This window comes from Anarhichas minor, unplaced genomic scaffold (assembly GCF_050575085.1).
Source record: "Anarhichas minor isolate MPS153535 unplaced genomic scaffold, ASM5057508v1 ptg000026l, whole genome shotgun sequence".
NCBI classification, from domain to species: domain Eukaryota; kingdom Metazoa; phylum Chordata; class Actinopteri; order Perciformes; family Anarhichadidae; genus Anarhichas; species Anarhichas minor.
In genome coordinates, this window is record NW_027466472.1 from 12655201 (window position 1) to 12682914 (window position 27714).

General features: G+C 43.5%; 3 protein-coding genes across 3 annotated transcripts; 2 read left to right on the forward strand and 1 right to left on the reverse strand.

Annotated features, from left to right (window-relative positions):
• Positions 1 to 1067: 1067 nt before the first annotated feature.
• LOC142959383 (extracellular calcium-sensing receptor-like) lies at positions 1068 to 5750 on the reverse strand. The gene is made up of 8 exons (XM_076100637.1): positions 5640 to 5750; positions 4971 to 5265; positions 4586 to 4875; positions 3987 to 4282; positions 3029 to 3234; positions 2664 to 2885; positions 2061 to 2184; positions 1068 to 1972 (listed from the first exon to the last, which is right to left on the reverse strand). Exons 1-8 carry the CDS (start codon positions 5744 to 5746, stop codon positions 1068 to 1070), a joined length of 2445 nt encoding a protein of 814 aa, XP_075956752.1. The 5' UTR covers positions 5747 to 5750.
• Positions 5751 to 8376: 2626 nt separating this feature from the next.
• On the forward strand, positions 8377 to 12847 carry LOC142959017 (extracellular calcium-sensing receptor-like). Its single transcript, XM_076100135.1, has 9 exons — positions 8377 to 8501; positions 8596 to 8890; positions 9150 to 9236; positions 9510 to 9779; positions 10384 to 10599; positions 10683 to 10958; positions 11317 to 11544; positions 11655 to 11778; positions 11934 to 12847. Exons 1-9 carry the CDS (start codon positions 8392 to 8394, stop codon positions 12845 to 12847), a joined length of 2520 nt encoding a protein of 839 aa, XP_075956250.1. The 5' UTR covers positions 8377 to 8391.
• Positions 12848 to 23108: 10261 nt separating this feature from the next.
• On the forward strand, positions 23109 to 27693 carry LOC142959217 (extracellular calcium-sensing receptor-like). Its single transcript, XM_076100441.1, has 9 exons — positions 23109 to 23233; positions 23328 to 23622; positions 23887 to 23973; positions 24239 to 24508; positions 25230 to 25445; positions 25529 to 25804; positions 26163 to 26390; positions 26501 to 26624; positions 26780 to 27693. The coding sequence occupies exons 1-9, from the start codon at positions 23124 to 23126 to the stop codon at positions 27691 to 27693; spliced, it is 2520 nt and encodes an 839-aa protein (XP_075956556.1). The 5' UTR covers positions 23109 to 23123.
• The last annotated feature ends 21 nt before the right edge of the window (positions 27694 to 27714 follow it).

Sequence of the window (27714 nt, forward strand, 5' to 3'; positions counted from 1 at the left end):
TAAAGAGAGCTGACATCTCCATCCCTCAACTGTCCTCATGTGGGCATACTGTGTTTTCACAGGTTAATATAGATTTTCAGATTGAAGCTTCCATCCGACAGTACGTCAGCTTACTGTACGTCAGAGAGAGGATGCTCTTACCCAGTGGTCTTTGATTAACTATTGTCCAAGTTTTTTTTGTGAAATGTGTGCACAATATGCTCTGCTCTAAGTGCTATATTTCTTTTCTCTTCTGTTAAAGTTACCATTGTAAACACCAAATATCTTCTTAATTATCTCTATACCCTTACACCTTTTTGCTGTTTTAGCTCATATTACAGTTCAGCCTAACAAATGGGTTGTTTGTGTGGTTAAATCACATATTAAACAATGCCAACACATAAATATTAATAAATTAGCACTACGTTTATAAAAGAAAAGGAAACACACATTTATATTATTATTTTTTTACTTTATTCAGTCACTTTCTTCTATATTTTCAGAACTTGATAAAATATTTGTGAAATAAGAAAAAAATAATTTTAGAAGAATTTTCACAAAACATTACAATTAATAAAACATTTAATGTACAACAACTTAAAATATAAATATTTAAACAAGTTGAAACTGAATGTTTTAACATGAACTTTATACTGAATGTTGCTGTTGAAGCTATAATCTAGTGTTGTGTTTTTTTTGTATCCTTACCTAAAACACAGGGTGATTGTATACATGCAGTTCTGACAATGATCACAGATTGGAGTATTAATGTATGAAGTGCACATAGGTAAGCTGCAGGTGATGAGAATCAGGTGTGTAGAACAGTTCTTTGACGTGTTGCAGTGAGAGCTTAAGTGGAATGTTTAGATTCTGAATTTTATGAATTGAAACAGATTGATTATCGACAATGCTGATATTTACATTATGCTAGTGAGAATATATGTGAAACTGTACCAACTGGACATTGGTTTATTTGTAGCCAAGAATACACATGCGAGACAAATTATCCCTGTTTGACCTCTGTGGCTTATGTATGTTTAAAAGTCCTTTCAACTGCCATCTTAGTTTTTACAAAAAGTCAGATTTTTTTAGAATTGGCTTTTGTTCATTAAATGTTTCTTGGTGTTTTTCTCGGGCTTAAACAATATGATGAAACACTTTGGAGCAAATATACACAATATGAGTCCAAAACTGGAGGCCAGAATGGCAAATATCTCCACAGCCACAGTAAATTTACCAGGAGAGCTGACATATGCTGGGATAAAGGTGACCCAGACTGCACAGAATATCAGCATGCTGAAGGTTATAAGCTTGGCTTCATTAAAATTATCAGGTAGTTTCCGGGCTAGGACAGCTAACACAAAGCAAAAGACAGCCAGCAGGCCGATGTACCCGAGCACAGCCCAGAACCCAATAGCTGAGCCTAATGCACACTCCAGGATGATCCTCTCCTTGTATGTGGTTAGGTTTTTCATTGGAAAAGGAGGACTAAGAACCAACCAAAGAGTACATATTACAACTTGAATGGATGTGAAAGACACTACAGTCATTCTTTGCTGTGGAGGACCAAACCATTTCATGATATTAGGACCTGGGAGAGTGGCTTTGAATGCCATTAACACTACTATTGTTTTTCCAAGAACACAAGACATACAGAGGACGAAGGTGATCCCAAACGTTGTGTGGCGCAGCATGCACGACCACTCAGAGGGTGCTCCAATGAAAGTTAATGAGCATAAGAAACAGAGAGTCAGAGAGAAGAGCAGCAGGAAGCTCAGCTCAGAGTTGTTGGCTCTGACAATCGGGGATGTCCTGTGACGATGGAACACAGCCGCTGTTATAATGGTAAGACAGGCACCACCAACTGAGAATGCTGCCAGGATGATTCCCAGGCCCTCATTGAAGGAAAGAAACTCTACAGGCTTGGGGAGACAAGTGTCTCTCTTTGCATTAGGCCAAAATTCCTTGGAGCAAGGGAAACATTCAGGGGAATCTGAAAAAATACAAACAAAAAATGTCTTTTTGCTGTCGTACTCGATATTTGATGTTGTCCAATAGATATGCAGTAGGAAAAACAATACCTGTTGCATTGCTAATCTCTCCCTCAGGACACAGAATACAATCATAACAGCAGATGGGTTTTCCTTTCTGCAGCACTTTACGGGTTCCTGCAGGACAGCTATCAGAGCACACTGACAAAGGCACCTGGCACATAGACACAAACAAATTCACACATATTCAAGTGTGCTTCGAAACTCAGAAGATTAAAGGATAGGTTCAGATCTGTCTAAAAACAACACTTGCATGTCAATATGTGTATTGTGTACATGTGTTTTGTCAATACAACTGCTGGTGGAAAAAATCCACAGTTGTGTAAAAATGAGTTCTAAAGTTCAACTAAAGCCAAAATGAGGCTTCAGCAGTCTGGCTTGGACAAAGCAAGCGGTTATCTTCCAAAGTTAGTGTTTTTGGACAAAGTCCTGTTTTTTGTTACTATTCCTCTGCCGCAACTCAGCAAGGGAACTCTTTAGTTGAAACTATTAAGTGGGATGTGAGACTGAAAATGCTGTAACTTTAGAACAGATCTCTTCAAAGCAGTATGGACTGGAGGAACAGGGACCAAGAACACTTATCACCAAATTTTAAATTGGAATATGTTATAACATTCATTTTGGGCTCCCTACTTGTGTGCCACCCTCCATCCAGGTGAGGTTCCTATTGATATGGAATTCCTGGCCCACCGGCAGTGATGCATCGTAGTGCCCTACTGTCACCAACTCAATGCTACCACTCTCACTTTTTTGCCAGTTAATCAGCTCGTATGTGGCCACAGGATCCCCATTGGCATCAAATGACACATCATAACCATTTTGGGAAAACTTAACTTTCTTCAACTGAGTGAGAACCTGTGAGGACGAAGTAACGGAAGACGGTGAGGGCGAGAAATAAAACAATGTACTGTATACTAAAATGAGTACTTCATTTCGGAAACAGTACAGTATAGCAAAAAAGGGACATTGGGGTTGTTCACTTAATTGCTTTGACTGACCTGTTTGGACTTTATGCTGGTGAATTTGTCACATAGAGTTATAGAGTGTGTTTCCTGACACATTACATTATGAATGGCATGTGCTATTGCATAAACAGCCTTGTACACCATGTTAGTGATTCTGAGCTGAGATGTGTCAGTGTAGGGGCTCTGGATCGTCTCTATGTCTTCAGTTCCATCACACGCATTTTTTTTTGTGGTTGATCCTAAAAACACACAAAGACAGGAAGTTTTTTTTTAGCCTTGACAATTACATCATTCTTTCTTATGTATAATGTTCTTCTTTAGTTTCATTTAACCTGCTAAACATGTTTTGTAGAAACTCATATATATATTATTGTAATTCCCTTATAAAACATGCTTATTTTCCATTACATCTAAAAGCACTTTTTTGCCGACATGTCTTTATCTGTTTGTTATTTTGCTTCTTTTTTTTTTACCTTGTATATATCAGCTCATGTTGTAAGGCAAAAAAATGTATTTTCCTTCATTTGGATACTGACTTGACCTGTTTTAATGTCTTTTAAACGAATAAATGATTTGAAATCCACGTCAATACAACAGTATATTTAGACCAACATACATATTTACATATATACTGTAACTGATACATAGTAGAAAGTACACTTTTTTGGACTTTTTTTAGCCTGGTTGCCTAAAGACTGTCTATATAGTTGGTGCTTGTGTTCAGGACTTTAGTGTTGACATCTCATTTAAGCCAGCAGAGTGCCTTAACAACCCAACCCCAGAGTGATTTAAAGGGAAATCTATTGTTATGGAACAAAGACATGGAGTAAAAATAAGGTGCATCTCTGTTAATAATCTAACTTGATATGAAGATCTTTCAGGTCAAGTTAAAGCAGCTGCTGCTCCACTCAGACAGAATAAAAAAACACAACAAAGACAAAGACCCATCTGTGAGTGTCAGTTATGTTAAAGATCAGCCAAACTTTCTTACTTCGTCCCAGCCTGCAGTTGAATTCATCCTCCCAGAACTCAGTAAGCACTGGAGAGGCCGCCACTTTAGAGGGAGAGAGGTCCAGCAGGAAGTCTCTCAGACCAGGGATGACAGATTTCTCAATGCCAAATCCGATTGCTCCAGCACAGAAGCTGAACCTCAGCATGTCTGGGTCAGTTACCCAGGCCTCAGTGCCTATCCACTGGCGAGGTGGAGAAGGCTTGAGTGACAGCTCCTCCAGCAGAATCCTCATGTCTCCAGGAGATGTAAATGCCACAACAACCACAGCTGTCGACCTGGAGAGAAATTACAGTAGATTGTATTATACCAATATAAACAAAATATATTACAAAATATTTGTACATATGTATGGGTATAGTTAAAACAGTTTTTGGTCCCACTGAGTATTTTCATAATAAAGATCATTAACAAATATGAGATAAACACACGTGACAGAAAAATAGATACATTTCCAATGTGCATCTAAGATGAGAAAATACTCTTCTGTCTTATATTTACAGAACATTGTTGTGGATTTGTGTGCAGAAGGTCAGTATGAGCACAGGGAACAAAAGCACATAATCAGTGAACGTAGAAACCTGCGGATAATGTCAGCTACTCTCTGGATCCTGCTACGTGGGTGTGTTCGATAGAAAGATACGGAATATTCCACACAGATCCCCTCTTTGTGTGCTGCGTCCAGGAAAGACGCCATGCCATTGTTTCCATAATCCGAATCAGATCGGATGGCACCTATCCAAGTCCAACCAAAGTATTTTACCAGTTTGGCCAGAGCGTCAGCCTGGAACTGGTCACTCGGGATTGTTCTGAAGAAACTCGGGTACTGCTGCTTATCGGACAGGCATGCACAAGTGGCAAAGTGGCTCACCTAAAGGAACACAACAGTGTAATGTTTTAACAGGAAGGGCAAAAAATAGCACTGGTCTGTTAAACGCATAGTTTGCAGAAATTCAAAATATTTACTTGAGGAATGTTAAAGGGCCCGATGATGCGTGACATGCTGATGGATGGTGTGGACCCAGACTCACCAACAATGGCCATCACCGTACCAGATTGTGAGCAATTATCACCGGTGTAAAACATTGGGTCCAGGCCGCTTGATAGCTGGAATGCCACATGCACCGCCACAGGCACAGAGGCGCACGAGTCGTAGATCTGATAACCGAGTTTGATGCCCGGCAGCAGCTCCGTGCTGTTGTTAATCTCCTCGATGGCGAAGATCATTGTGCGTGAGAAGCGCAGTTCACGGGCATCAATGCTGCACACAGACACACGTGTCACTGTTTAAAATAATGTCCTACATATGAGGACAATTCACTATTTTCATACAAATACATAATATGGGAGAACTGAACACCAAAAAGCACAACACAGAATATGTCAGTCCAATTTGCACAATAATCTTAATGCACGGATTAATAAAAGTTTGCTATTTTAAACTCAAATTTTAGTTTTCATATTGTTTACAGTAAACAAATAAAAAAATCACTCAAATTCTCTTGTATTTTGTGAATATAATACATACGTAACATAATATATACTAATGAATGAATTAAAATTAATAAAAAGTATAAACATTTCCATCCCCACAGAGTAACATCCTCTTAGTCTCCACATCTCCCTCTTACTAACCTCCCTGAGCATGTTATTAGATCAGGCATGGTGGTGTAGTTATGCTTCACTGTGTGCATGTAGTAATGTATGGAGAAAACACCACCAATAACGTAGTCACCATCCATTGAGAATGCAGGCAGACGAGTGGTACCCTGGATCTTGCATTTCACAGATGAAGCCTCAGTGCTGAGCCCAACACCAGTCCTCTCCTCTGTAAGCCGAGCTCTTTGTTTCACACCATCCCCAGAACCATTCAAGGCAACAGCTGAGTTCAGCTCACACAAACCCAGCGACAGGATCAGACCAATAAAGAGAGCTGACATCTCCATCCCTCAACTGTCCTCATGTGGGCATACTGTGTTTTCACAGGTTAATATAGATTTTCAGATTGAAGCTTCCATCCTTTTATTGTACGTCAGTTTACTGTACGTCAGTGAGAGGATGCTCTTACCCAGTGATTACAATATTTATTGTTCCATTATTATTTATTTCAATAGCTGCTCTTTAATCTGACCAAACTGCAAATAATCAGCATTTAACAGTTAATGGTTGACTGCATTTTCAAATAAACCTTGCTCTGACAGATACAGTCTTTACTCCGAGTTGTTGAGAAGGCACTGAATATTTAGCATGACATGGTATATCTGAATTTCAAAAATAACTGTGGTTGAGTCTGGATGATAAACTAAGCCATACAAAACTCATACAGTTTAGATTGATGAAACAAAATCCTAATCTAAATCCATCAAAGTAGAACTGGCCCTGACAAGCCAGAGGTGTCCTGAAATATTGTGTATGTTGTATATTTTCTTTTTTTTTTCTTTTTATTAGCAATACAACATTCGCTTCTAGTACTCTTCCATTTGTTGTTAGTGAAATGTATTATATGCAATTAATTGTATTGTATTTTTCAATGCCTTAAGTGCTTGCATGCATGCACACAAAATCAAATCTGTTTGTAGTTTTGGTAAGGGATTAACTGAGCAACAACAAAACATCTATTGACGTAACCTGTCTCATGCTGATGTGTGCATATCTGCTATCTACTGTACCGAATTCCCAAACTCAAGGATCCACCCAGGTATACCGTACTGTCATTTTATGGCTCACTCTGCTACTACCACCTAGTGGACATTTTAGCTAGACTGAGCGAATATATGACAGTGAATTGGATATGTTCACAGATGATATACAACCTTGTGGTTAGTTCAAATGGATGTGACTGATATAATGTAAAGCACACCTCATAAAAGCACTCTAAAAGTATCCTAGCATACAGTAACATGAATCACAATGGTAGCAAACGCATCAAAACGAACAAAAATCTAAGTTACTTGTATTTATAATGAAAATCACACAACATAACCAAGTGCAGGGATTATTTAGTGCTTGACTGCTTGTGGTATCAACACTGGGGATGGACCTGAAAAAAGCCCTGAAATGTCCCACGTAAAAAATCCAATCAGGGAGTCAATGGGGGACCTTTCACACTAGTGCCTAACCAATCAGTAAGCAACACGTTTATAAGCCCTTGCTGTTTGTTGGAAGTCGTGAACCAGACATGTGCTGCTCCTGAGATTTGCATCTGCGTGACCCTATGCACAGAGGCTCCTGCACTTTGCAGGACAGAGTGTCTGTCTCCTTCCAGGAAGGATAATACAACTATTGACACACTGAACAGACTATAGGTGGGCACAGGCCCGGAGGCCCAAGAGATCAGGGAATACCTAAACCAGCACTTTAGTGATGAGCATATTTTAGTAGCTAACATTTTAATCTGTCAATACTAATCCTGAAAAAGCTAAAGAAATAGCCTCTGCATTCATTTTGAAAAGGGCATGCAGAGCTGTCATAAAAGGTTTTCATGGATACTTTCTTTGTGGCTCAGTAGCTGTCACATTTCAGATGTTTTAGATGTACACCTCTGCACCTCTGCAGTACAAGCACACACTCGAATCTCCACCAAGAAACATTTTACAGGTCATCTCTGAATGTAAGGTGGGCTCAACACAACTGTTATGCAATTATTAAAAAAAAAACAACTTAGTAATAATTTTTGATCAGAAACACAACTATTTATCATTATACCTGTTCAACGAACTGGTAAATACAAAAAAAAAAATGCATTTTTGTTGTTGTTGTGCTAGTGCTTTTCTCACTATAATTGAGATTTTTTTTTTTGGAACTCAATATGTATTTGAAGTACTAAGGAAACTCCCATCATTCCATGTACTTCAAGATTCTTCACCTGATTATCGGAATTATAGTGTCATGCCCTGCCCACAACACTCACTGTGCTCTGGTAGGTGATGTGAAAGATGACGAAATGTACAGGAAGAGCATTTCATAAAACCTGCATACAAAATAAAGTAAAGTATTATTTAAAAAAATTAAAGATGAGCTTCAATAGCACAAAAATAATTAAGAACTCAAAAATTAAAGTGATAAACAGACAATACATCACATAATTGATGTTATCACGATGATGTGAGTTTGTCCTGCCTCCCACATGACTGCCTGTGCCCTGATGGATGGTGTCAAACTATGACCAAAACCACCAAAGGGGATGACACAGACCTGCATATAAAAGTAAATAATTGTTCATGAAGCTCAGAGGGTGAGGAGGGCAGATATGGGGGCATTTCTGGACCGATTTTTGTTCTTGTATGTCTACCTGATCTTGATTTTGTTCTCTTCCTCCTTTTTGGTATCAGAGTCTTCCTCTCTTTTCTCATCTTGTAAATTAAGGAGACCATTTTATCTTAATGGGATGCACAAGCCTGGTGGTGTGGTTTTGGGTGGGCTGTTTGAGGTCCACTACACCTCTGTCTTCCCTGAGCTGTCGTTCACCTCAGAACCAAATCAGCTCACCTGCCAAGGGTAAGTTTCACACTCATATAGCAGACAACATGCGTGGGAAATTATAAATAATGAATTGCTTTTTAGTGGTTAACCATGACATTTTATGTATTAGCTTTGACACTGCAGGGTTCAGGCATGCCATGACCATGGCCTTCGCCATTGATGAGATCAACAAAAACTCCCATCTTCTACCTAATGTGACTCTGGGATACAGTCTTTATGACAACTGTGCCACACTTGTAATTGGATTCAGTGCTGCATTGTTGCTGGCTAGTGGTCAAGAGGAGCAGTTTCTGCTTCAGGAGAAATGTTTGGGGACCCCTCCAGTCCTGGGGATTGTGGGTGATTCCTTCTCAACATTTTCTATCGCCACCTCTGACGTGATAGGTTTATTCAATTTGCCCATTGTAAGTTCACCTTCTTCAGTCTTGCTGTAGCTGAGCTTTTGATGTGCCATATTTGAATGTATTTAGAAATTTTAAATGATAAGACAGGAGATGTACATTAATTCTCAGCTCCAGCGTCTCCAACAAGCTTTTATTTGGTAAGAAGGGATCATCTTCATTTAGAAAAAGGGGAATCGTTAAATACGTGACATTGTTTGCATGTTTCTGCTAATTTGCATGAGAAGTAAAAACTGTGTACATACTATATGTTTCTTTATAGGTGAGTTACTTTGCCACATGCTCCTGCCTGAGTGATAGGCAAAGGTTTCCAACCTTCTTCAGAACGATCCCAAGTGATGCTTTCCAGGTGAAACTCTGGCCTAGAAATAACAAATGCAAAATGTGTTTCAGTTGAAGTGTATTGAGCTTTAAAACATGCTCTGCCAATTTAAATGCCAATTTTGTATTGTAAAGTAAAGTTCTGTATTTTCTTTGTCCTTCGTTGAGGAAACTGAATTTTGGAAAAAGAGTGTAATTAGATCAACTAACTGTAATGTTATTGTGCAACATGAATGAGTATGTTTCCTCTGAATGATCATTCAAAACTCTGCTTTAATCCCCCCGCTCTTTATTCATAAAGGTGCGTGCTATGATTAAGATTCTAAAACGCTTTGGCTGGACTTGGGCTGGTCTGCTGGTCAGTGATGATGACTATGGACTCCATGTTGCCCGAACCTTCCAATCAGACTTGGCTCAGTCTGGTGGAGGTTGTCTAGCTTACTCAGAGATTTTGCCCTGGGGTGAAGACCCTGCTGAAGTAAAGAGGATTGTGGAAATAATGAAGAAATCAACAGCTCGTGTGGTCATTGTGTTTGCGCATCAGATCCACATGATTCAACTCATGGAAGAGGTATCTTATCTTCTCAACCTGGTCTCCCTCCCAACACGTCAAATACTGTCACTTGGTCAGTGCCCCTCTGCACCTGATACTGATGCATGGAGGCAAACATTAGCTTTTGTATGCCATGAACCAAGCTTTCAACTAACTCTAATGTAAACCAATCCGCTTCAATATGAGATGCTCAAAGCAACTGATGAGTATAAAGTGAGTGATAGTCCACTGGGTCAAACAAATACAGAACCTTTACCAAGGAGACCACTGATCACTTGGTAGTCACGAGTTGTTAGTCAGTCAAGATAATTTCAACCACAAACTTTTCTTAACCTAACTAAGTGGTTTTGTTGCCTACAGCTGACTTTCTGTTAAGAAGTAAGTTTGTTTTAAAAAGACACTTTGCATGTACAGAGTGGAAACTGATATTCTGTCCCTGACATGTCCAAAGCTGATGCCAGAGGGGTACCTATATTTTCATAGTTTAAAACTTAGAGCCAATGACCAATTATTTAACGAGGTGGGGGAGAGAACGTGTTCATCTCTTTTCTAATTCAGTCCTACAAAGTAGACTATATTTGTTGTATGAAAATGAATTAATTTGATTCAATGAAATACACAGGTGGTGAGGGAGAATATGACAGGCCTTCAGTGGATGGCCAGTGAAGCCTGGTCAGCAGCTGCTGTGCTCCAGACCCCACGCCTTATGCCATACTTGAGTGGCACACTGGGCATTGCCATCCGCAGAGGAGAAATACCAGGCCTCAGGGATTTTCTATCAAGAATACGTCCTGACATACATATAAGTAGTAGTAGTAATAATTATGGACATAGCATGGTAAGATTGTAACCTTACAATCAGATCTGTAATTACAATAATAATGTCATTTCTGTTAAGACTTTGTTTTAAATACATTTCAGGTCATGCAGTTTTGGGAATACACATTTCAGTGTAGATTTGCACCACCTCCAGCAGGTTGGATGGAGGCTGGTGGAGAACTATGCACTGGACAGGAAGATCTAGAGAGTGGGGGGGCTGAGTTGTTGGATGTTTCTGATCTCAGGCCTGAGTACAATATTTACAAGGCGGTGTATGCCCTGGCGTATGCTCTTGATGACATGCTGCAGTGCAAGCCAGGGAGAGGTCCTTTCAGTGGACACAGCTGTGCCACTTTGCAAACATCGGAGCCATGGCAGGTGTGATATCAGTTTACACTCAAGCTGTTCAGTCTTTGAAAGCAGATGCTGTATTTTGAGGTGTAACTGAAATATATTTGGTGGAAAGAAGATATTATTAATATGCCATTAGCAGGCCAGTTTGACCCTCCTGATTGTCTTTGAGCAGAAGACAAAATGTTTCTAGAAGTAGCAAGACAAGATGCTGGCAACGGTGTTTAATCAAATTTAGAGAGCTTATATTGCACTATATTTGAAAGCTTGCATGACTAAATCCGTAATCTATCACACAGAGCATCTGAAAGCATATGCACGATCAACAACAGTATATTTTCATTTGAGTCTCCCCTTGTTTATTTTAATTGTACCCCATTTATAGCTTATGCATTACCTGGAAAAGGTCAACTTTACCACATCATTTGGTGATCAAGTTTCCTTTGATGAGAACGGTGATGCCTTACCAATATATGATGTGATGAACTGGCTGTGGCTCCCTGATGGAAGAACTAAAGTTCAGAGTGTGGGGCTTGTTAAGAAGTTGGCCTCCAAAGATGAAGAACTCACACTTGATGATGACAAAATCTTCTGGAACTTTGACTCCAAACAGGTTACACCTTTTTGTCGTACCTTTTTACTTTACCGTAGTACTGTATGACACACAATAACAGAATCAAGCAGTGTAGAATAACTGTGATAAAACTCTTACAATCCTATCAGTCACCCCTGTCGGTGTGCAGTGAGAGCTGTCCTCCAGGTACCCGCATGGTCAGAAGAAAGGGGCAGCCTTTTTGCTGTTTCGACTGTGTACCATGCTCTGAGGGAAAGATCAGTAATGACACAGGCAGGTATCATTATAAAAACATATGTTAAATTATTGAAAATGAATTTGTTTTCGGGAATCTTGCCCTTATTGCCTAGGTGATGCACATCCAACGTCAGTGTTCACAGGTGGGAGAGACAATGTCCTTGATGCTCTGTTCCCGTGTTTTCATACAGACTCCATGGAGTGCACCAGTTGTCCAGAGGACTTCTGGTCCAGCCCCCAGCGTGACCACTGTGTTCTTAAGAAAACTGAGTTTCTCTCCTACCATGAGCCTCTGGGTATCTGTCTGACAACGACCTCATTGTTGGGAACATTTATCTGTGCTGTTGTCCTGGGAATCTTCACCTATCATCGCAGTACACCCATGGTACGCGCCAACAATTCAGAGCTAAGTTTCTTGCTCTTGGTGTCACTTAAATTATGTTTCCTGTGTTCACTGCTGTTTATCGGCCGGCCCAGGCTGTGGACATGCCAACTGAGACATGCAGCATTTGGGATCAGCTTTGTGCTTTGTGTCTCATGTATTCTGGTAAAAACCATGGTGGTTCTGGCTGTGTTCAAGGCCTCCAAGCCAGGAGGTGGAGCCAGTCTAAAGTGGTTTGGTGCTGTGCAGCAGAGAGGGACAGTTATGGTTCTTACTTCTATTCAGGCAACAATCTGCACTGCTTGGATTGTCTCTGCCTCACCAGCTCCCCATATAAACACTCAATACCACAACGACAAGATAGTTTATGAGTGTGTAGTTGGGTCCACCGTTGGTTTTGCAGTGTTACTGGGCTATATTGGCTTACTGGCTGTCCTCAGCTTCCTGTTAGCATTTCTGGCAAGGAATCTTCCAGACAACTTCAATGAGGCCAAGCTCATCACTTTCAGCATGCTGATCTTCTGTGCTGTGTGGGTGGCCTTTGTCCCTGCTTATGTCAACTCTCCAGGCAAATATGCAGATGCAGTGGAGGTTTTTGCCATCCTGGCCTCCAGTTTTGGTCTCTTGTTAGCACTATTTGGACCCAAATGTTATATAATCCTGTTGAGACCAGAGAGGAACACAAAGAAAGCAATCATGGGCTGCAGCATCACCAAGACATAAAGCAGCACTTATAACATGCATACTGTCGTTAATTTACATTAATTTAAGATTGATCTGCTTGTAATTGATCTACATTTGTAACATCCCGTTAGCTTCCTCATGTCTGTGTGTGTGTGTTCCTGTGTCTCTGTGTCTGTCTGTGTGTGTGTGTGTGTTTCCCCTGATTACACTCATCCTACTCACCTGCCCAGTCCACCCAGCTGCCTTCAATCTCCTCATCACCCCACACATATATACTCCCCTGCTTTCCCTGTTCTGGTTGTCAGATCGTCCTTGTTCGTTCCATTATTGTGTCTCCCTCGTGTTTACGCGGTGCTCCAGAGTTTACTCCTGATTTGTACCTTTGCCTTTCTTTTGTTATTTTGGATATTTTTGCCCGCTCCGTTGGAATCGCTTTAAATTTGTTTTTGACCTTTTTTCCAGTAAAGATCCCTAAGTTTAAACTTCACATCGTCTCTTGTGTCTGTATCTGCGATTGAGTCCCGGATCTGCCCCTCGGCTTGACAGAACGATCTGACCATGACGGACTCAGCAGAGGACAGCGCCGTGCGTTCCGCTCTTCAGACACAAGGAAAGAGACTGTACGACTACGAACAATTGCTCTCCAAGTTGGTTACCGGAGTCCAGGAGCTTCACGATCGCCAGAATGCGGTTCAAACCGCCATGACTGACCAGCTACGGGATCTCAGCCTCCAGACGCAGCAGGTGCTCGCCAGTCTCAACCCTCAGCTGCCGCCGGGGACTGCACTGCCAGGTCCACCAGCCCCAGTGGTTCCGGTGACTCCTCCCGACTCGCACCACGATCCCCGAGTGCCGCACATCGAGAGGTACGATGCCGACGCTGCAACGTGTCGCTCTTTTCTATCACTCTGTTCACTTACCTTCGATCTCCAGCCCGTGTCCTACCCCACCGAACATTCCAGGGTGGCGTTCATCATTACCAACCTCTCAGGGAGGGCATGGGAATGGGCTACAGCAGAGTGGGACAATCAATCTGACATTTGCCGCTCTGTTTTGGATTTTTCCGGGGCCCTAATGAGGGTGTTTGACCACGGGGTCCCGGGTAGAGAGTCGGCCCGAGGACTTTCTTTCTCTCCGACAGGGGAGCTGTCGGGCAGCGGATTATGCCATTCACTTCCGCACACTAGCAGCGGGCAGCCAGTGGAACTTTCCATCTCTGGCAGACGCCTTCTGGTTTGGACTCTCTGAGGAGATTAAGGATCAATTAGCACCTCTTGATTTACCCACAGACCTTGAGGCCTTGGTGGCTCTGGTTGTCAAGGTTGATAACCGGCTTCATGGGAGAAGGATGGAGAGACCATCTCTCTTCTCATGGGAGAAGGATGGAGAGACGCCAGGCCGAGAGGAGACCTCCCGATCCCTGGGGGCAGTCTTCTCCACCACTTCAGTCAGACCTACGCCCTAGCTCCGGGTGGAATCGCCACGCCGGACCTACAGCGCCCTCTGGTGGAGGGGAAGAGCCCATGTAATTAGGCCGCACTCGTCTCTCTTCAGAGGAGCGCCAGCGCCGACTAAGGGAGGGGAGGTGCATGTACTGCAGGCAGCTGGGACACTTCCTGGCCAGATGCCCGTCAAAAGACCAGGCTCACCAGTGAGAAGAGGATTACTAGTGAGCCGAACTTTTCCTCTTCACTTCCTCCCAGACCCCTGACGCACACTCTGCTATCTTCTCCCGTTACTTCCCTGGAACTGGCAGTATTTATCGACTCTGGAGCAGATGAGAGCTTCATTGATCGGGGGTTGGCAGAGCAGCTACTGTTGGAGCCCCTCAAGGTTCCCCTATATGCCAACGCCTTGGACGGTCGCCTGCTCTGTCGTGTGACTCATCGCACCCCACCTCTAGGCCTTCTCATGTCAGGTAACCACTCTGAACTCTGAACAGGCGAGTGAGTCAACCAGCCAAAAGCTTGTGGGTGTTGTAGTCTTTTGTTCCACAGGAACAGAGAACCAACGTTCTGCCTAATGAGAGCTGTAGCTGTGGAACGCTAATGCTAAGTGCTAAAATGATCATTATTTTCCTTTTGTTGCTCATCTTCCACGTCATCAACTCGCCTCAGTTACCCTTCATTCTCGATTATCCCTGGTTACAGAAACACGACCCGACCATTAATTGGCTTACGGGGTCCATAGTGGGGTGGAGTACCAAATGTCACTCATCTTGTCTTCTATCTGCCTCTCCTAATGTGTCTTCCAAGTCCCCTGGCTCCTTTGCAGATACCACGGACATCTCTGGGATTCCTCCCATATACCTGGATCTCAGGGAGGTGTTCAACAAGACCCGTGCCACCTCCCTACCCCCTCACCGCCCCTACGACTGCGCCATTGACCTCCTCGCCGGGACATCCCCTCCCAAGGGACGCCTCTACTCTCTATCTGCCCCGGAGAGGGAGGCGATGAGCCAGTCAATCAAGAACTCCCTGGACTCTGGTATCATTCGCCCCTCCTCGTCTCCAGCAGGAGCTGGTTTTTTCTTTGTGGGTAAGGACAAGACACTACGTCCCTGCATCGACTACCGTGGCCTCAACATCACCGTTAAGAACAGATACCCCCTCCCACTAATTTCCTCTGCTTTTGAGCTATTGCAGGGAGCCTCCATTTTTTTCTAAGCTCGATCTGAGAAATGCTTATCACCTTGTCAGAATCAGGGAGGGAGACGAGTGGAAGACATCTTTCAATACTCCCAGTAGCCACTATGAGTACCGGGTTATGCCGTTTGGTCTCACCAACGCCCCAGCTGTGTTTCAGGCCCTAGTCAATGATGTTCTAAGGGACATGTTGAATATATTTGTTTGTTTACCTGGATGACATCTTGATTTTTTCCAAAAGCGAGAAGGAACATGAGCAGCACGTCCGGAGGGTTCTGCAGCGGCTGCTGGAGAATCAGCTGTTTGTCAAGGCGGAGAAGTGTGAGTTCCACCAACGCTCCGTCCTCTTCCTGGGCTTCATCGTGTCTCCAGGGAACATCCAGATGGATGGTGCCAAGGTTAGTGCCGTTACTGACTGGCCGGTCCCATCGAGCCAAAAGCAACTGCAAAGATTCCTGGGTTTCGCTAACTTTTATAGACGTTTTATTAGAAACTACAGTTCTGTGGCTGCCCCTCTCCATGCCCTCACCTCTCCAGGCACCAGGTTCCTGTGGAATCCTCGAGCAGGGGAAGCATTCCCTCAAGAGGCGATTTACCTCTGCTCCCATTCTCGCCTTGCCCGATCCCGAACTCCAGTTCGAGGTCGACTCCTCCGATGTGGGGGTAGGAGGGGTTCTCTCGCAGCGCTCTCCCAAGGATAACAAGGTACACCCGTGTGCTTTCTTCCCCTAGAGGCTGTCCCCAGCAGAGAGGAACTATGACGTGGGCAACCGGGAGCTGTTGGCCCTCAAGCTGGCATTAGAAGAGTGGAGACACTGGTTGGAGGGGGCTGGACAACCATTTCAAGCATGGACTGACCATACGAATTTGGAGTACATCAGATCGGCGAAGAGGCTGAACTCCAGGTGGGCATTATTCTTTAACCGCTTTAATTTCACCTTATCATATCGTCCAGGCTCTAGGAATGTGAAACCGGATGCCCTATCCCGCCAGATCGAGCCTGAGGACGCCCCAAGGGACCCCACTTCCATCCTGCCTCCTTCCTGCGTGGTGGGTGCGGTGACCTGGGGCATTGAGAGTGAGGTCAAACGAGCCATCAACGGGGCACAGCCTCCTAACGGCTGCCCTCCCAACCGCCTTTTCGTCCCCACTAACCTCCGCTCTAAAGTCCTGCAGTGGGGACATTCCTCCAGACTCCGCTGCCACCCAGGGTTAAGGCGGACGGTCAGCTTCCTCAGGCAGCGATTCTGGTGGCCATCGCTGGAGGACGACAAAGGGGAGTTCGCGGCCGCTTGTCAGGTCTGCGCCCAGAATAAGACCTCCCGGCAGTGGCCATCAGGGTTACTACACCCTCTTCCGGTGCCACGTAGGCCTTGGTCGCACATCTCTCTGGACTTCGTCACCGGTTTGCCCCGGTGGGAAGGTAACTCTGTTATTCTCACCATTGTTGACCGATTCTCCAAGATGGCTCACTTTGTTCCTCTGCCCAAGCTCTCCTCTGCCAAGGAGACAGCAGAGATTATGCTCTCCCAGGTCTTTCGCCTTCACGGTCTGCCACAGGATGTTGTTTCCGACAGAGGGCCCCAGTTCACGGCCGGCTTCTGGAAGGAGTTCTGCAGACAACTTGGGGCTACAGCCAGCCTCTCTTCCGGGTTCCACCCCCAGTCCAACGGTCAGACGGAGCGTTACAATCAGGAGATGGAGACGGGGCTCCGTTGTATGGCCTCTCAGAGTCCCACCTCATGGAGTCGACAACTGAACTGGGTGGAGTACTCGCATAATTCACTTCCTGTCTCTGTCACAGGTCTCTCCCCCTTCCAGTGTGTCTACGGGTACCTTCCCCCCCTGTTTCCAGACCTCGGGGGAGAGGTTGCAGTCCCATCCGCACAGGCGCTGGTGCGCAGATGTCACCTTACCTGGAGGAGGGCGCGAGCGGTACTACTTCGGACGTCCGGCCGTTACAAGAGGACAGCTGACAAGCGCCGCCCCTCGTTACCGGGTGGGACAGAGGGTCTGGCTGTCCACCAAGGACCTTCCCCTCCGTGTGGAGTCTTGCAAACTGGCCCCGAGATTCATCGGCCCCTTCCCCGTCTCCAAGGTGATTAACCCCGCGGCGGTCCAGTTAAAAATTCCCAGGACCATGAAGGTCCATCCTACCTTGCATGTCTCCAAGGTTAAGCCAGTAAGGACCAGCCCACTAGTTCCCGCCTCCAAACCCCCCCCGAGTCATTGACGGCGGCCCAGTATACACCGTCAAACGGTTGCTGGAGGTCCGCTCCAGAGGTCGAGGTTGCCAGTTCCTGGTCGACTGGGAGGGATACGGACCAGACGAGAGGTGCTGGGTCTCCCCAAGAACATTATTGACCCTTATTATGGATTTATACAAGTGCCACCCAGACCAACCTGGGCCGTCTGGAGCCGGCTCTAGAGTGGGGTACTGTAACATCCCGTTAGCTGCCGTGTGTGTGTGTCCCCTGATTACACTCATCCTACTCACCTGCCCAGTCCACCCAGCTGCCGTCAATCTCCTCATCATCCCACACATATATATATACTTCCCTGTTCTGGTTGTCAGATCGTCCTTGTTCGTTCCCTGTCTGTTCCTTTATTGTGTTTGCGCGGTGCTCCAGAGTTTACTCCTGATTTGTACCTTTGCCTTTCTTTTGTTATTTTGGATATTTTTACCCGCTCCATTGGAGTCGCTTTAAGTTTGTTTTTGACCTTTTTTCCAGTAAAGATCCCTGAGTTTAAACTTCACATCGGCTCTTGTGTCTGTATCTGCGATTGAGTCCCGGATCTGCCCCTCGGCTTGACAACATTGCAGCTGTTTTAACATCAGAACTTTCATCCAACATGAAAGAAAAACGTAGGAGGAAATGGAAAGGAATTAAGCTGTTTAAAAAGAACTGAGTCGACCATCAGGATTGCCTCTTTTCTGGTTCTTTACTCTTTCCTGGGATTTGACAGAAACAAATCTTCTGCTGTCTGACTCTCTGGGATAGTTGTAATACCGTCATGTTGACATAATATATGACATACTTTCATTCCACATGGCCTGGCACCAGTATTTTACTCACTTACCCTTTGATTCATCTTTACTCTTTCTGAGAAATAGTCCAATCACTAATTGCGCATGCTCCGAAACCCATCATGCGTCAACCCAAAAAGGCGAACACCATGAACCCTCTTCAGGGGCTTGTACATGACTATAAAGAACCCACACTAAAGACTGAATCCTAATAAAGTCACCGTCACATCCTACGTCTAAAAACAAACAATTGAGTCAGGATGCCCAACTTGCTGCGACGCAAATTCAATATACAGAAAAGCCCCTTAATTAACAGGTCCCATGAAGTGACTCCTAGTGGAATGTGTTTGCATGCCTGATGGAGGCTGTAAACCACAGCTAACAAAAGCCAGCACAATAGCGGTTAGTTCTTAAAACGCCTTGCGGGAATTACCCAAAATGCTGCACTGTTCATCTACCTTCATTTAGTATTGTACTGCTAGCTGGGTTACTGTAATCAATATTACAGCATTTTATGTTTAGACCTTTTAAGTAACCGAGAGCCCCACGGAGAAAGTTGAGCGTACAGCGTGTTATACAATGTACTTCTCAGAAACGAATATAATGAATGCTACACACATTATATACCCACTTAACGAAGAGATTATGGGCAAAAATATGTCAGCCATTTTATACACTGCAAACACAATTACACAGAAACTAATATAATCAACTAGAAGATGTACCACAATATCACGACATATATTTCGACATGACTCGGCGAACCATGCACTCCGGATAATGCTACAAACAAAAAGCTAACAGCTAACACGGCCGACCAATACATCAGAAAGCATGAGAATTCGACAGAATCCAGAGATATCATCAGAATATCGGAGTTTCTCTCCGTGAAACCAGTACAGAGCTGTGAGCAAACAAACGGCAGAACAAACCGCTTCACCAAAAAAAAATCTTTGCAGCACCTCATCTTTACACTGACTCATGAAAAGTACGGCATAATTCTTCGTTTCCCTCCTAAATACACTGTTGCTACGTATTTCCTGTGGGTTTTTTTTAAGTGTTTCCTGGAGGAAGGGGGGCCAGACAAGCCTGGGGGACCGTGGGGGAAGGAAATTCACTTTCGGCGAATCTGTTTTTACACAGGGCGACGCACGCCACAGTTTTGTTTTTTTCCGGCTAACGATTCTGTCAATCAAGCACACGTGTCCCCCAATGCATTCCTGAGACTCTGACGCGTCGAACGAGTGATCATAGTCTGAAATTGGCCAATCATAGGCTGAGAAAAGCCTCACATAGACACAGGCAGACGAGAATGGATCCATGGTTCACAGACACAGACAGGGTTTAGAGCAGGGGTCGGGAACCTATGGCTCGCGAGCCAGGTGTGGCTCTTTTGATGATTGCATCTGGCTCGCAGATTTCGGCTTTTCAGATAAAACATAAAATATTATCACTTGTTTTAATCCATCCATCGATTTTCCACTGTTCATGTCCTGTTCAGGGCTGCAGTTGGCTGCAGGAGCAATTGTCCATTATTTTTATTGGATGATAATAGCTGACATTGGCCGTTGCTGGGTAAACAGGTAAACGCCCCCTTTTGACTCAGTGTTCTCGGTCGTTAGCTCAAAGCTAACCCTTCGACGAAGAAGATGGCGAAAAGAAAAAAGGATGAGGAGTATCGTACATTTCAGGACGAATGGACTGAAGAATTTGCCTTTGTGGAGAGAGCAGGTTCTGCGGTGTGCTTAATTTGCAATGACAAAATTGCATCGATGAAACGGTCGAATGTAAAGCGGCACTTCGACACACGCCATGCTAGCTTTGCATCAAAATACCCTGCGGGAGACAGCAGGAAGAAAGCGTGCCAAGAGCTAGTGAGCAGAGTGCAAGCTAGCCAGCAGCAACTCCGCGTATGGACCCGGCAAGGTGACTATAATTCCGCTAGTTTTGCTGGAACTTTAGCAATAGTGAGGAACGGAAAACCATTCACAGATGGCGAGTATGCTAAAACGTTCATGCTGGATGTAGCCAATGAACTTTTTGATGATCTTCCGAACAAAGACAAGATAATCAAACGGATACAAGACATGCCTCTGTCGGCAAGAACTGTTCATGATCGTAGCATCATGATGGCAAACCAAGTGGAGGAAACGCAAGTGAAGGACATAAATGCAGCGCCGTTCTTTTCCCTCGCTTTGGATGAGTCAACAGACGTAAGTCATTTGTCGCAGTTCAGTGTGATTGCAAGATATGCTGCTGGTGACACACTGCGCGAAGAAAGTCTTGCTGTTCTGCCAATAAAAGGGTCCACAAGAGGTGAAGATTTATTCAAGTCTTTCATGGAGTTCGCTCATGAAAAAAATCTACCTCTGGATAAACTTATCTCAGTGTGTACTGATGGTGCTCCGTGTATGGTGGGGAAAAACAAAGGATTTGTGGCGCTTCTCCGTGAACATGAAAATAGACCCATCCTAAGTTTCCATTGCATTCTACACCAGGAGGCACTTTGTGCTCAGATGTGTGACGGGCAGCTTGGCGAAGTGATGTCGCTGGTCATTCGTGTGATCAACTTTATTGTTGCCCGAGCCTTAAATGATCGCCAGTTTAAAACACTGCTGGATGAAGTTGGAAATAACTATCACGGTCTGCTTTTGCACAGCAATGTGCGTTGGTTGTCAAGAGGGAAGGTGCTCAGCCGTTTTGCGGCTTGCCTGAACGAAATCTGGACTTTCCTTGAAATGAAAGGCATCGAGCATCCTGAGCTAGCCGAAACTGAGTGGCTCCTCAAGTTTTACTATCTCGTGGATATGACTGAACATCTGAATCAGCTCAACGTGAAAATGCAAGGCATTGGAAATACAGTGTTATCCCTTCAACACGCCGTGTTTGCTTTTGAAAACAAGCTGGAGCTCTTTATCATGGATCTTGAAACAGGTCGTTTACTACATTTTGAAAAACTGAGACAATTTAAAGATGCATGCACAGCAAGTGAGCCCACGCAAAACTTTGATCTCCACCAGCTAGCTGGCTTCACATCCAGTCTCCTACAGTCGTTCAAAGCACGCTTTGGAGATTTTCGTGAGCACACTCATCTTTTTAAGTTCATCACCCATCCAAACGAGTGTTCACTGAACACAGCCGACCTGAGTTACATTCCTGATGTCTCCCTCAGAGATTTTGAAGCAGAATTGGCTGACCTGAAGGCCTCAGACATGTGGGTGAATAAGTTCAAGTCACTGAATGAAGATTTGGAAAGAATCGTACGACAGAAAGCGGAGTTGGCGAGCAAGCACATGTGGACAGAAATGAAAAAACTTCAACCCGAAGACCAGCTGATCATCAAAACTTGGAACACGCTTCCTGTCACATACGACACACTGAAGCGTGTGAGTATTGCTGTATTGACCATGTTTGGATCTACATATTCATGTGAGCAGTCATTTTCACATCTTAAAAACATCAAGTCCAACCTACGATCACGTTTAACGGATGAAAGCCTCAACGCCTGCATGAAGCTTAACCTCACCAAGTACCAACCAGACTACAAAGCCATCAGCAAATCCATGCAGCACCAGAAGTCGCATTAATTGTGAGTATTACAACAACATTATTTAAAACAATAAATTCAGAGGCTTATTATACTCACATTTAGTTGAATTCAGTCTTAAAATATATTATATGGCTCTCACTGAAATAAATTTCCAAATATCTTGCTTTCATGGCTCTCTGAGTCAAAAAGGTTCCCGACCCCTGGTTTAGAGGATTCTAGCTCTCAAAATGATGCCAAACTGCTGTATTTGGATAGATTGAATACTATTAGTGATAAAACAAGTGAAATATATAGTTATATAGTATATAAAAGTACAATGGAACAGCTGGAACAGCTGGTTCCAAAATGACAATTCTGCTTGACCTCGCATGACCTCTCTGTACTAAAACCTCAAACTTTTTTTTGCTTCACTTTATCAAAGCACAAATTTGAAAAAGAGACTGCTGACATATTGTGCTATGATTTTAGGCTTTCAGCTGCATTATTTCAAAGAAATAATATCAATAAAAGTGCTTTTTTTTCAGGCGAAACTGAAATCTTTCAATTTGAGCTGTGTGCCATCTTCATTTACTATTAACCAGTAACATATACACAATATTTACACATCTGAACAAATCTCACAAGTTCTTCTTGTTTTTCTTTTACATCCACTGTGCTTTCAGAGTTTACCCCTTGAAGTGTATTTGAGGTAAAGAAAATCAATAAAAATAAAAAGTTAAAGATGAGCTTCAATAGCACAAAAATAATTAAGAACTCAAAAATTAAAGTGATAAACAGACAATACATTACATAATTGATATCACGATGATGCGAGTTTGTCCTGCCTCCCACATGACTGCCTGTGCCCTGATGGGTGGTGTCAAACTATGACCAAAACCACCAAAGGGGATGACACAGACCTGCATATAAAAGTAAATAATTGTTCATGAAGCTCAGAGGGTGAGGAGGGCAGATATGGGGGCATTTCTGGACCGATTTTTGTTCTTGTATGTCTACCTGATCTTGATTTTGTTCTCTTCCTCCTTTTTCGTTTCAGAGTCTTCCTCTCTTTTCTCATCTTGTAAATTAAGGAGGCAATTTTATCTTAATGGGATGCACAAGCCTGGTGATGTGGTTTTGGGTGGGCTGTTTAAGGTCCACTACACCTCTGTCTTCCCTGAGCTGTCGTTCACCTCAGAACCAAATCAGCTCACATGCCAAGGGTAAGTTTCACACTCATATAGCAGACAACATGCGTGGGTAATTATAAATAATGAATTGCTTTTTAGTGGTTAACCGTGACATTTTATGTATTAGCTTTGACACTGCAGGGTTCAGGCATGCCATGACCATGGCCTTCGCCATTGATGAGATCAACAAAAACTCCCATCTTCTACCCAATGTGACTCTGGGATATAGTCTTTATGACAACTGTGCCACACTTGTAATTGGATTCAGTGCTGCATTGTTGCTGGCTAGTGGTCAAGAGGAGCAGTTTCTGCTTCAGGAGAAATGTTTGGGGACCCCTCCAGTCCTGGGGATTGTGGGTGATTCCTTCTCAACATTTTCTATCGCCACCTCTGACGTGATAGGTTTATTCAATTTGCCCATTGTAAGTTCACCTTCTTCAGTCTTGCTGTAGCTGAGCTTTTGATGTGCCATATTTGAATGTATTTAGAAAATGAATATGATAGGACAGGAGATGTACATTAATTCTCAGCTTCAGCGTCTCCAACAAGCCTTTATTTGGTAAGAAGGGATCATCTTCATTTAGATTTGAAAAAGGGGAATCGTTAAATACTTGTCATTGTTTGCATGTTTCTGCTAATTTGCATGAGAAGTAAAACCTGCGTACATATTATATGTTTCTTTATAGGTGAGTTACTATGCCACATGCTCCTGCCTGAGTGATAGGCGAAGGTTTCCAACCTTCTTCAGAACGATCCCAAGTGATGCTTTCCAGGTGAAACTCTGGCCTAGAAATAACAAATGCAAAATATGTTTCAGTTGAAGTGTATTGAGCTTTAAAACATGCTCTGCCAATTTAAATGCCAATTTTGTATTGTAAAGTAAAGTGCTGTATTTTCTTTGTCCTTCGTTGAGGAAACTATATGAATTTGGGAAAAAGAGTGTAATTAGATCAACTAACTGTAATTTTATTGTGCGACATGAATGGGTATGTTTCATTAAAAACCCTGCATTAATCCCCCCGCTCTCTATTCATAAAGGTGCGTGCTATGATTAAGATTCTAAAACGCTTTGGCTGGACTTGGGCTGGTCTGCTGGTCAGTGATGATGACTATGGACTCCATGTTGCCCGAACCTTCCAATCAGACTTGGCTCAGTCTGGTGGAGGTTGTCTAGCTTACTCAGAGATTTTGCCCTGGGGTGAAGACCCTGCTGAAGTAAAGAGGATTGTGGAAATAATGAAGAAATCAACAGCTCGTGTGGTCATTGTGTTTGCGCATCAGATCCACATGATTCAACTCATGGAAGAGGTATCTTATCTTCTCAACCTGGTCTCCCTCCCAACACGTCAAATACTGTCACTTGGTCAGTGCCCCTCTGCACCTGATACTGATGCATGGAGGCAAACATTAGCTTTTGTATGCCATGAACCAAGCTTTCAACTAACTCTAATGTAAACCAATCCGCTTCAATATGAGACGCTCAAAGCAACTGATGAGTATGAAGTGAGTGATAGTCCACTGGGTCAAACAAATACAGAAACTTTACCAAGGAGACCACTGACTGTATCCTGTGTGAAACAATAAGTCAACGTTGCCTTATTGTTTCACGTCAGTCCCGTGACCCAAGTGAGTGAGTCAAGTAACTCGTCGGGCACTCGCTAGTCACATGAGTCGTTAATCACTTGGTAGTCACGAGTTGTTAGTCAGTCAAGATAATTTCAACCACAAACTTTTCTTAACCTAACTAAGTGGTTTTGTTGCCTAAACCTAACTTTCTGTTAAGAAGTAAGTTTGTTTTAAAAAGACACTTTGCATGTACAGAGTGGAAACTGATATTCTGTCCCTGACACGTCCAAAGCTGATGCCAGAGGGGTACCTAGAGTTTCATAGTTTAAATCTTAGAGCCAATGACCAATTATTTAACGAGGTGGGGGAGAGAACGTGTTCATCTCTTTTCTAATTCAGTCCTACAAAGTAGACTATATTTGTTGTATGAAAATGAATTAATTTGATTAAATGAAATACACAGGTGGTGAAGGAGAATGTGACAGGCCTTCAGTGGTTGGCCAGTGAAGCCTGGTCAGCAGGTGCTGTGCTCCAGACCCCACGCCTTATGCCATACTTGAGTGGCACACTGGGCATTGCCATCCGCAGAGGAGAAATACCAGGCCTCAGGGATTTTCTATCAAGAATACGTCCTGACATACATATAAGTAGTAGTAGTAATAATTATGGACATAGCATGGTAAGATTGTAACCTTACAATCAGATCTGTAATTCAAATAATAATGTAATTTCTGTTAAGACTTTGTTTTAAATGCATTTCAGGTCATGCAGTTTTGGGAATACACATTTCAGTGTAGATTTGCACCACCTCCAGCAGGTTGGATGGAGGCTGGTGGAGAACTATGCACTGGACAGGAAGATCTAGAGAGTGGGGGGGCTGAGTTGTTGGATGTTTCTGATCTCAGGCCTGAGTACAATATTTACAAGGCGGTGTATGTCCTGGCGTATGCTCTTGATGACATGCTGCAGTGCACGCCAGGGAGAGGTCCTTTCAGCGGACACAGCTGTGCTACTCTGCAAACATCGGAGCCATGGCAGGTGTGATATCAGTTTACACTCAAGCTGTTTAGTCTTTGAAAACAGATGCTGTATTTTGAGGTGTAACTGAAATATATTCTGTGGAAAGAAGAAATTATTAACTTGCTATTAGCAGGCCAGTTTGACCCTCCTGATTGTCTTTGAGCAGAAGACAAAATGTTTCTAGAAGTAGCAAGACAAGATGCTGGCAACGGTGGTTAATCAAATTTAGAGAGCTTATATTGCACTATATTTGAAAGCTTGCATGACTAAATCCGCAATCTATCACACAGAGCATCTGAAAGCATATGCACAATCAAGAACAGTATATTTTCATTTGAGTCTCCCCTTCTTTATTTTAATTGTACCCCATTTATAGCTTATGCATTACCTGGAAAACGTCAACTTCACCACATCATTTGGTGATCAAGTTTCCTTTGATGAGAACGGTGATGCATTACCAATATATGATGTGATGAACTGGCTGTGGCTCCCTGATGGAAGAACTAAAGTTCAGAATGTGGGGCTTGTTAAGAAGTTGGCCTCCAAAGATGAAGAACTCACACTTGATGATGACAAAATCTTCTGGAACTTTGACTCCAAACAGGTTACACCTTTTTATCCTACCGTTTTACTTTACCGTAATAATGTATGACACACAATAACAGAATCAAGCAGTGTAGAATAACTGTGATAAAACTCTTACAATCCTATCAGTCACCCCTGTCGGTGTGCAGTGAGAGCTGTCCTCCAGGTACCCGCATGGCCAGAAGAAAGGGGCAGCCTTTTTGCTGTTTCGACTGTGTACCATGCTCTGAGGGAAAGACCAGCAATGACACAGGCTGGTATCATTATAAAAACATATGTTAAATTATTGAAAATGAATTTGTTTTCGGGAATCTTACCCTTATTGCCTAGGTGATGCACATCCAACGTCAGTGTTCACAGGTGGAAGAGACAATGTCCTTGATGCTCTGTTCCCGTGTTTTCATACAGATTCAGTGGAGTGCACCAGTTGTCCAGAGGACTTCTGGTCCAATGCCCAGCGTGACCACTGTGTTCCAAAGAAAACTGAGTTTCTCTCCTACCATGAGCCTCTGGGTATCTGTCTGACAACGACGTCATTGTTGGGAACATTTATCTGTGCTATTGTCCTGGGAATCTTCACCTATCATCGCAGTACACCCATGGTACGCGCCAACAATTCAGAACTAAGTTTCTTGCTCTTGGTGTCACTTAAATTATGTTTCCTGTGTTCACTGCTGTTTATCGGCCGGCCCAGGCTGTGGACATGCCAACTGAGACATGCAGCATTTGGGATCAGCTTTGTGCTTTGTGTCTCATGTATTCTGGTAAAAACCATGGTGGTTCTGGCTGTGTTCAAGGCCTCCAAGCCAGGAGGTGGAGCCAGTCTAAAGTGGTTTGGTGCTGTGCAGCAGAGAGGGACAGTTATGGTTCTTACTTCTATTCAGGCAACAATCTGCACTGCTTGGATTGTCTCTGCCTCACCAGCTCCCCATAAAAACACTCAATACCACAACGACAAGATAGTTTATGAGTGTGTAGTTGGGTCCACCGTTGGTTTTGCAGTGTTACTGGGCTATATTGGCTTACTGGCTGTCCTCAGCTTCCTGTTAGCCTTTCTGGCAAGGAATCTTCCAGATAACTTCAATGAGGCCAAGCTCATCACTTTCAGCATGCTTATCTTCTGTGCTGTATGGGTGGCCTTTGTCCCTGCTTATGTCAACTCTCCAGGCAAATATGCAGATGCTGTGGAGGTTTTTGCCATCCTGGCATCTAGTTTTGGTCTCTTGTTACCACTATTTGGACCCAAATGTTATATAATCCTGTTGAGACCAGAGAGGAACACAAAGAAAGCAATCATGGGCTGCAGCATCACCAAGACATAAAGCAGCACTTATAACATGCCT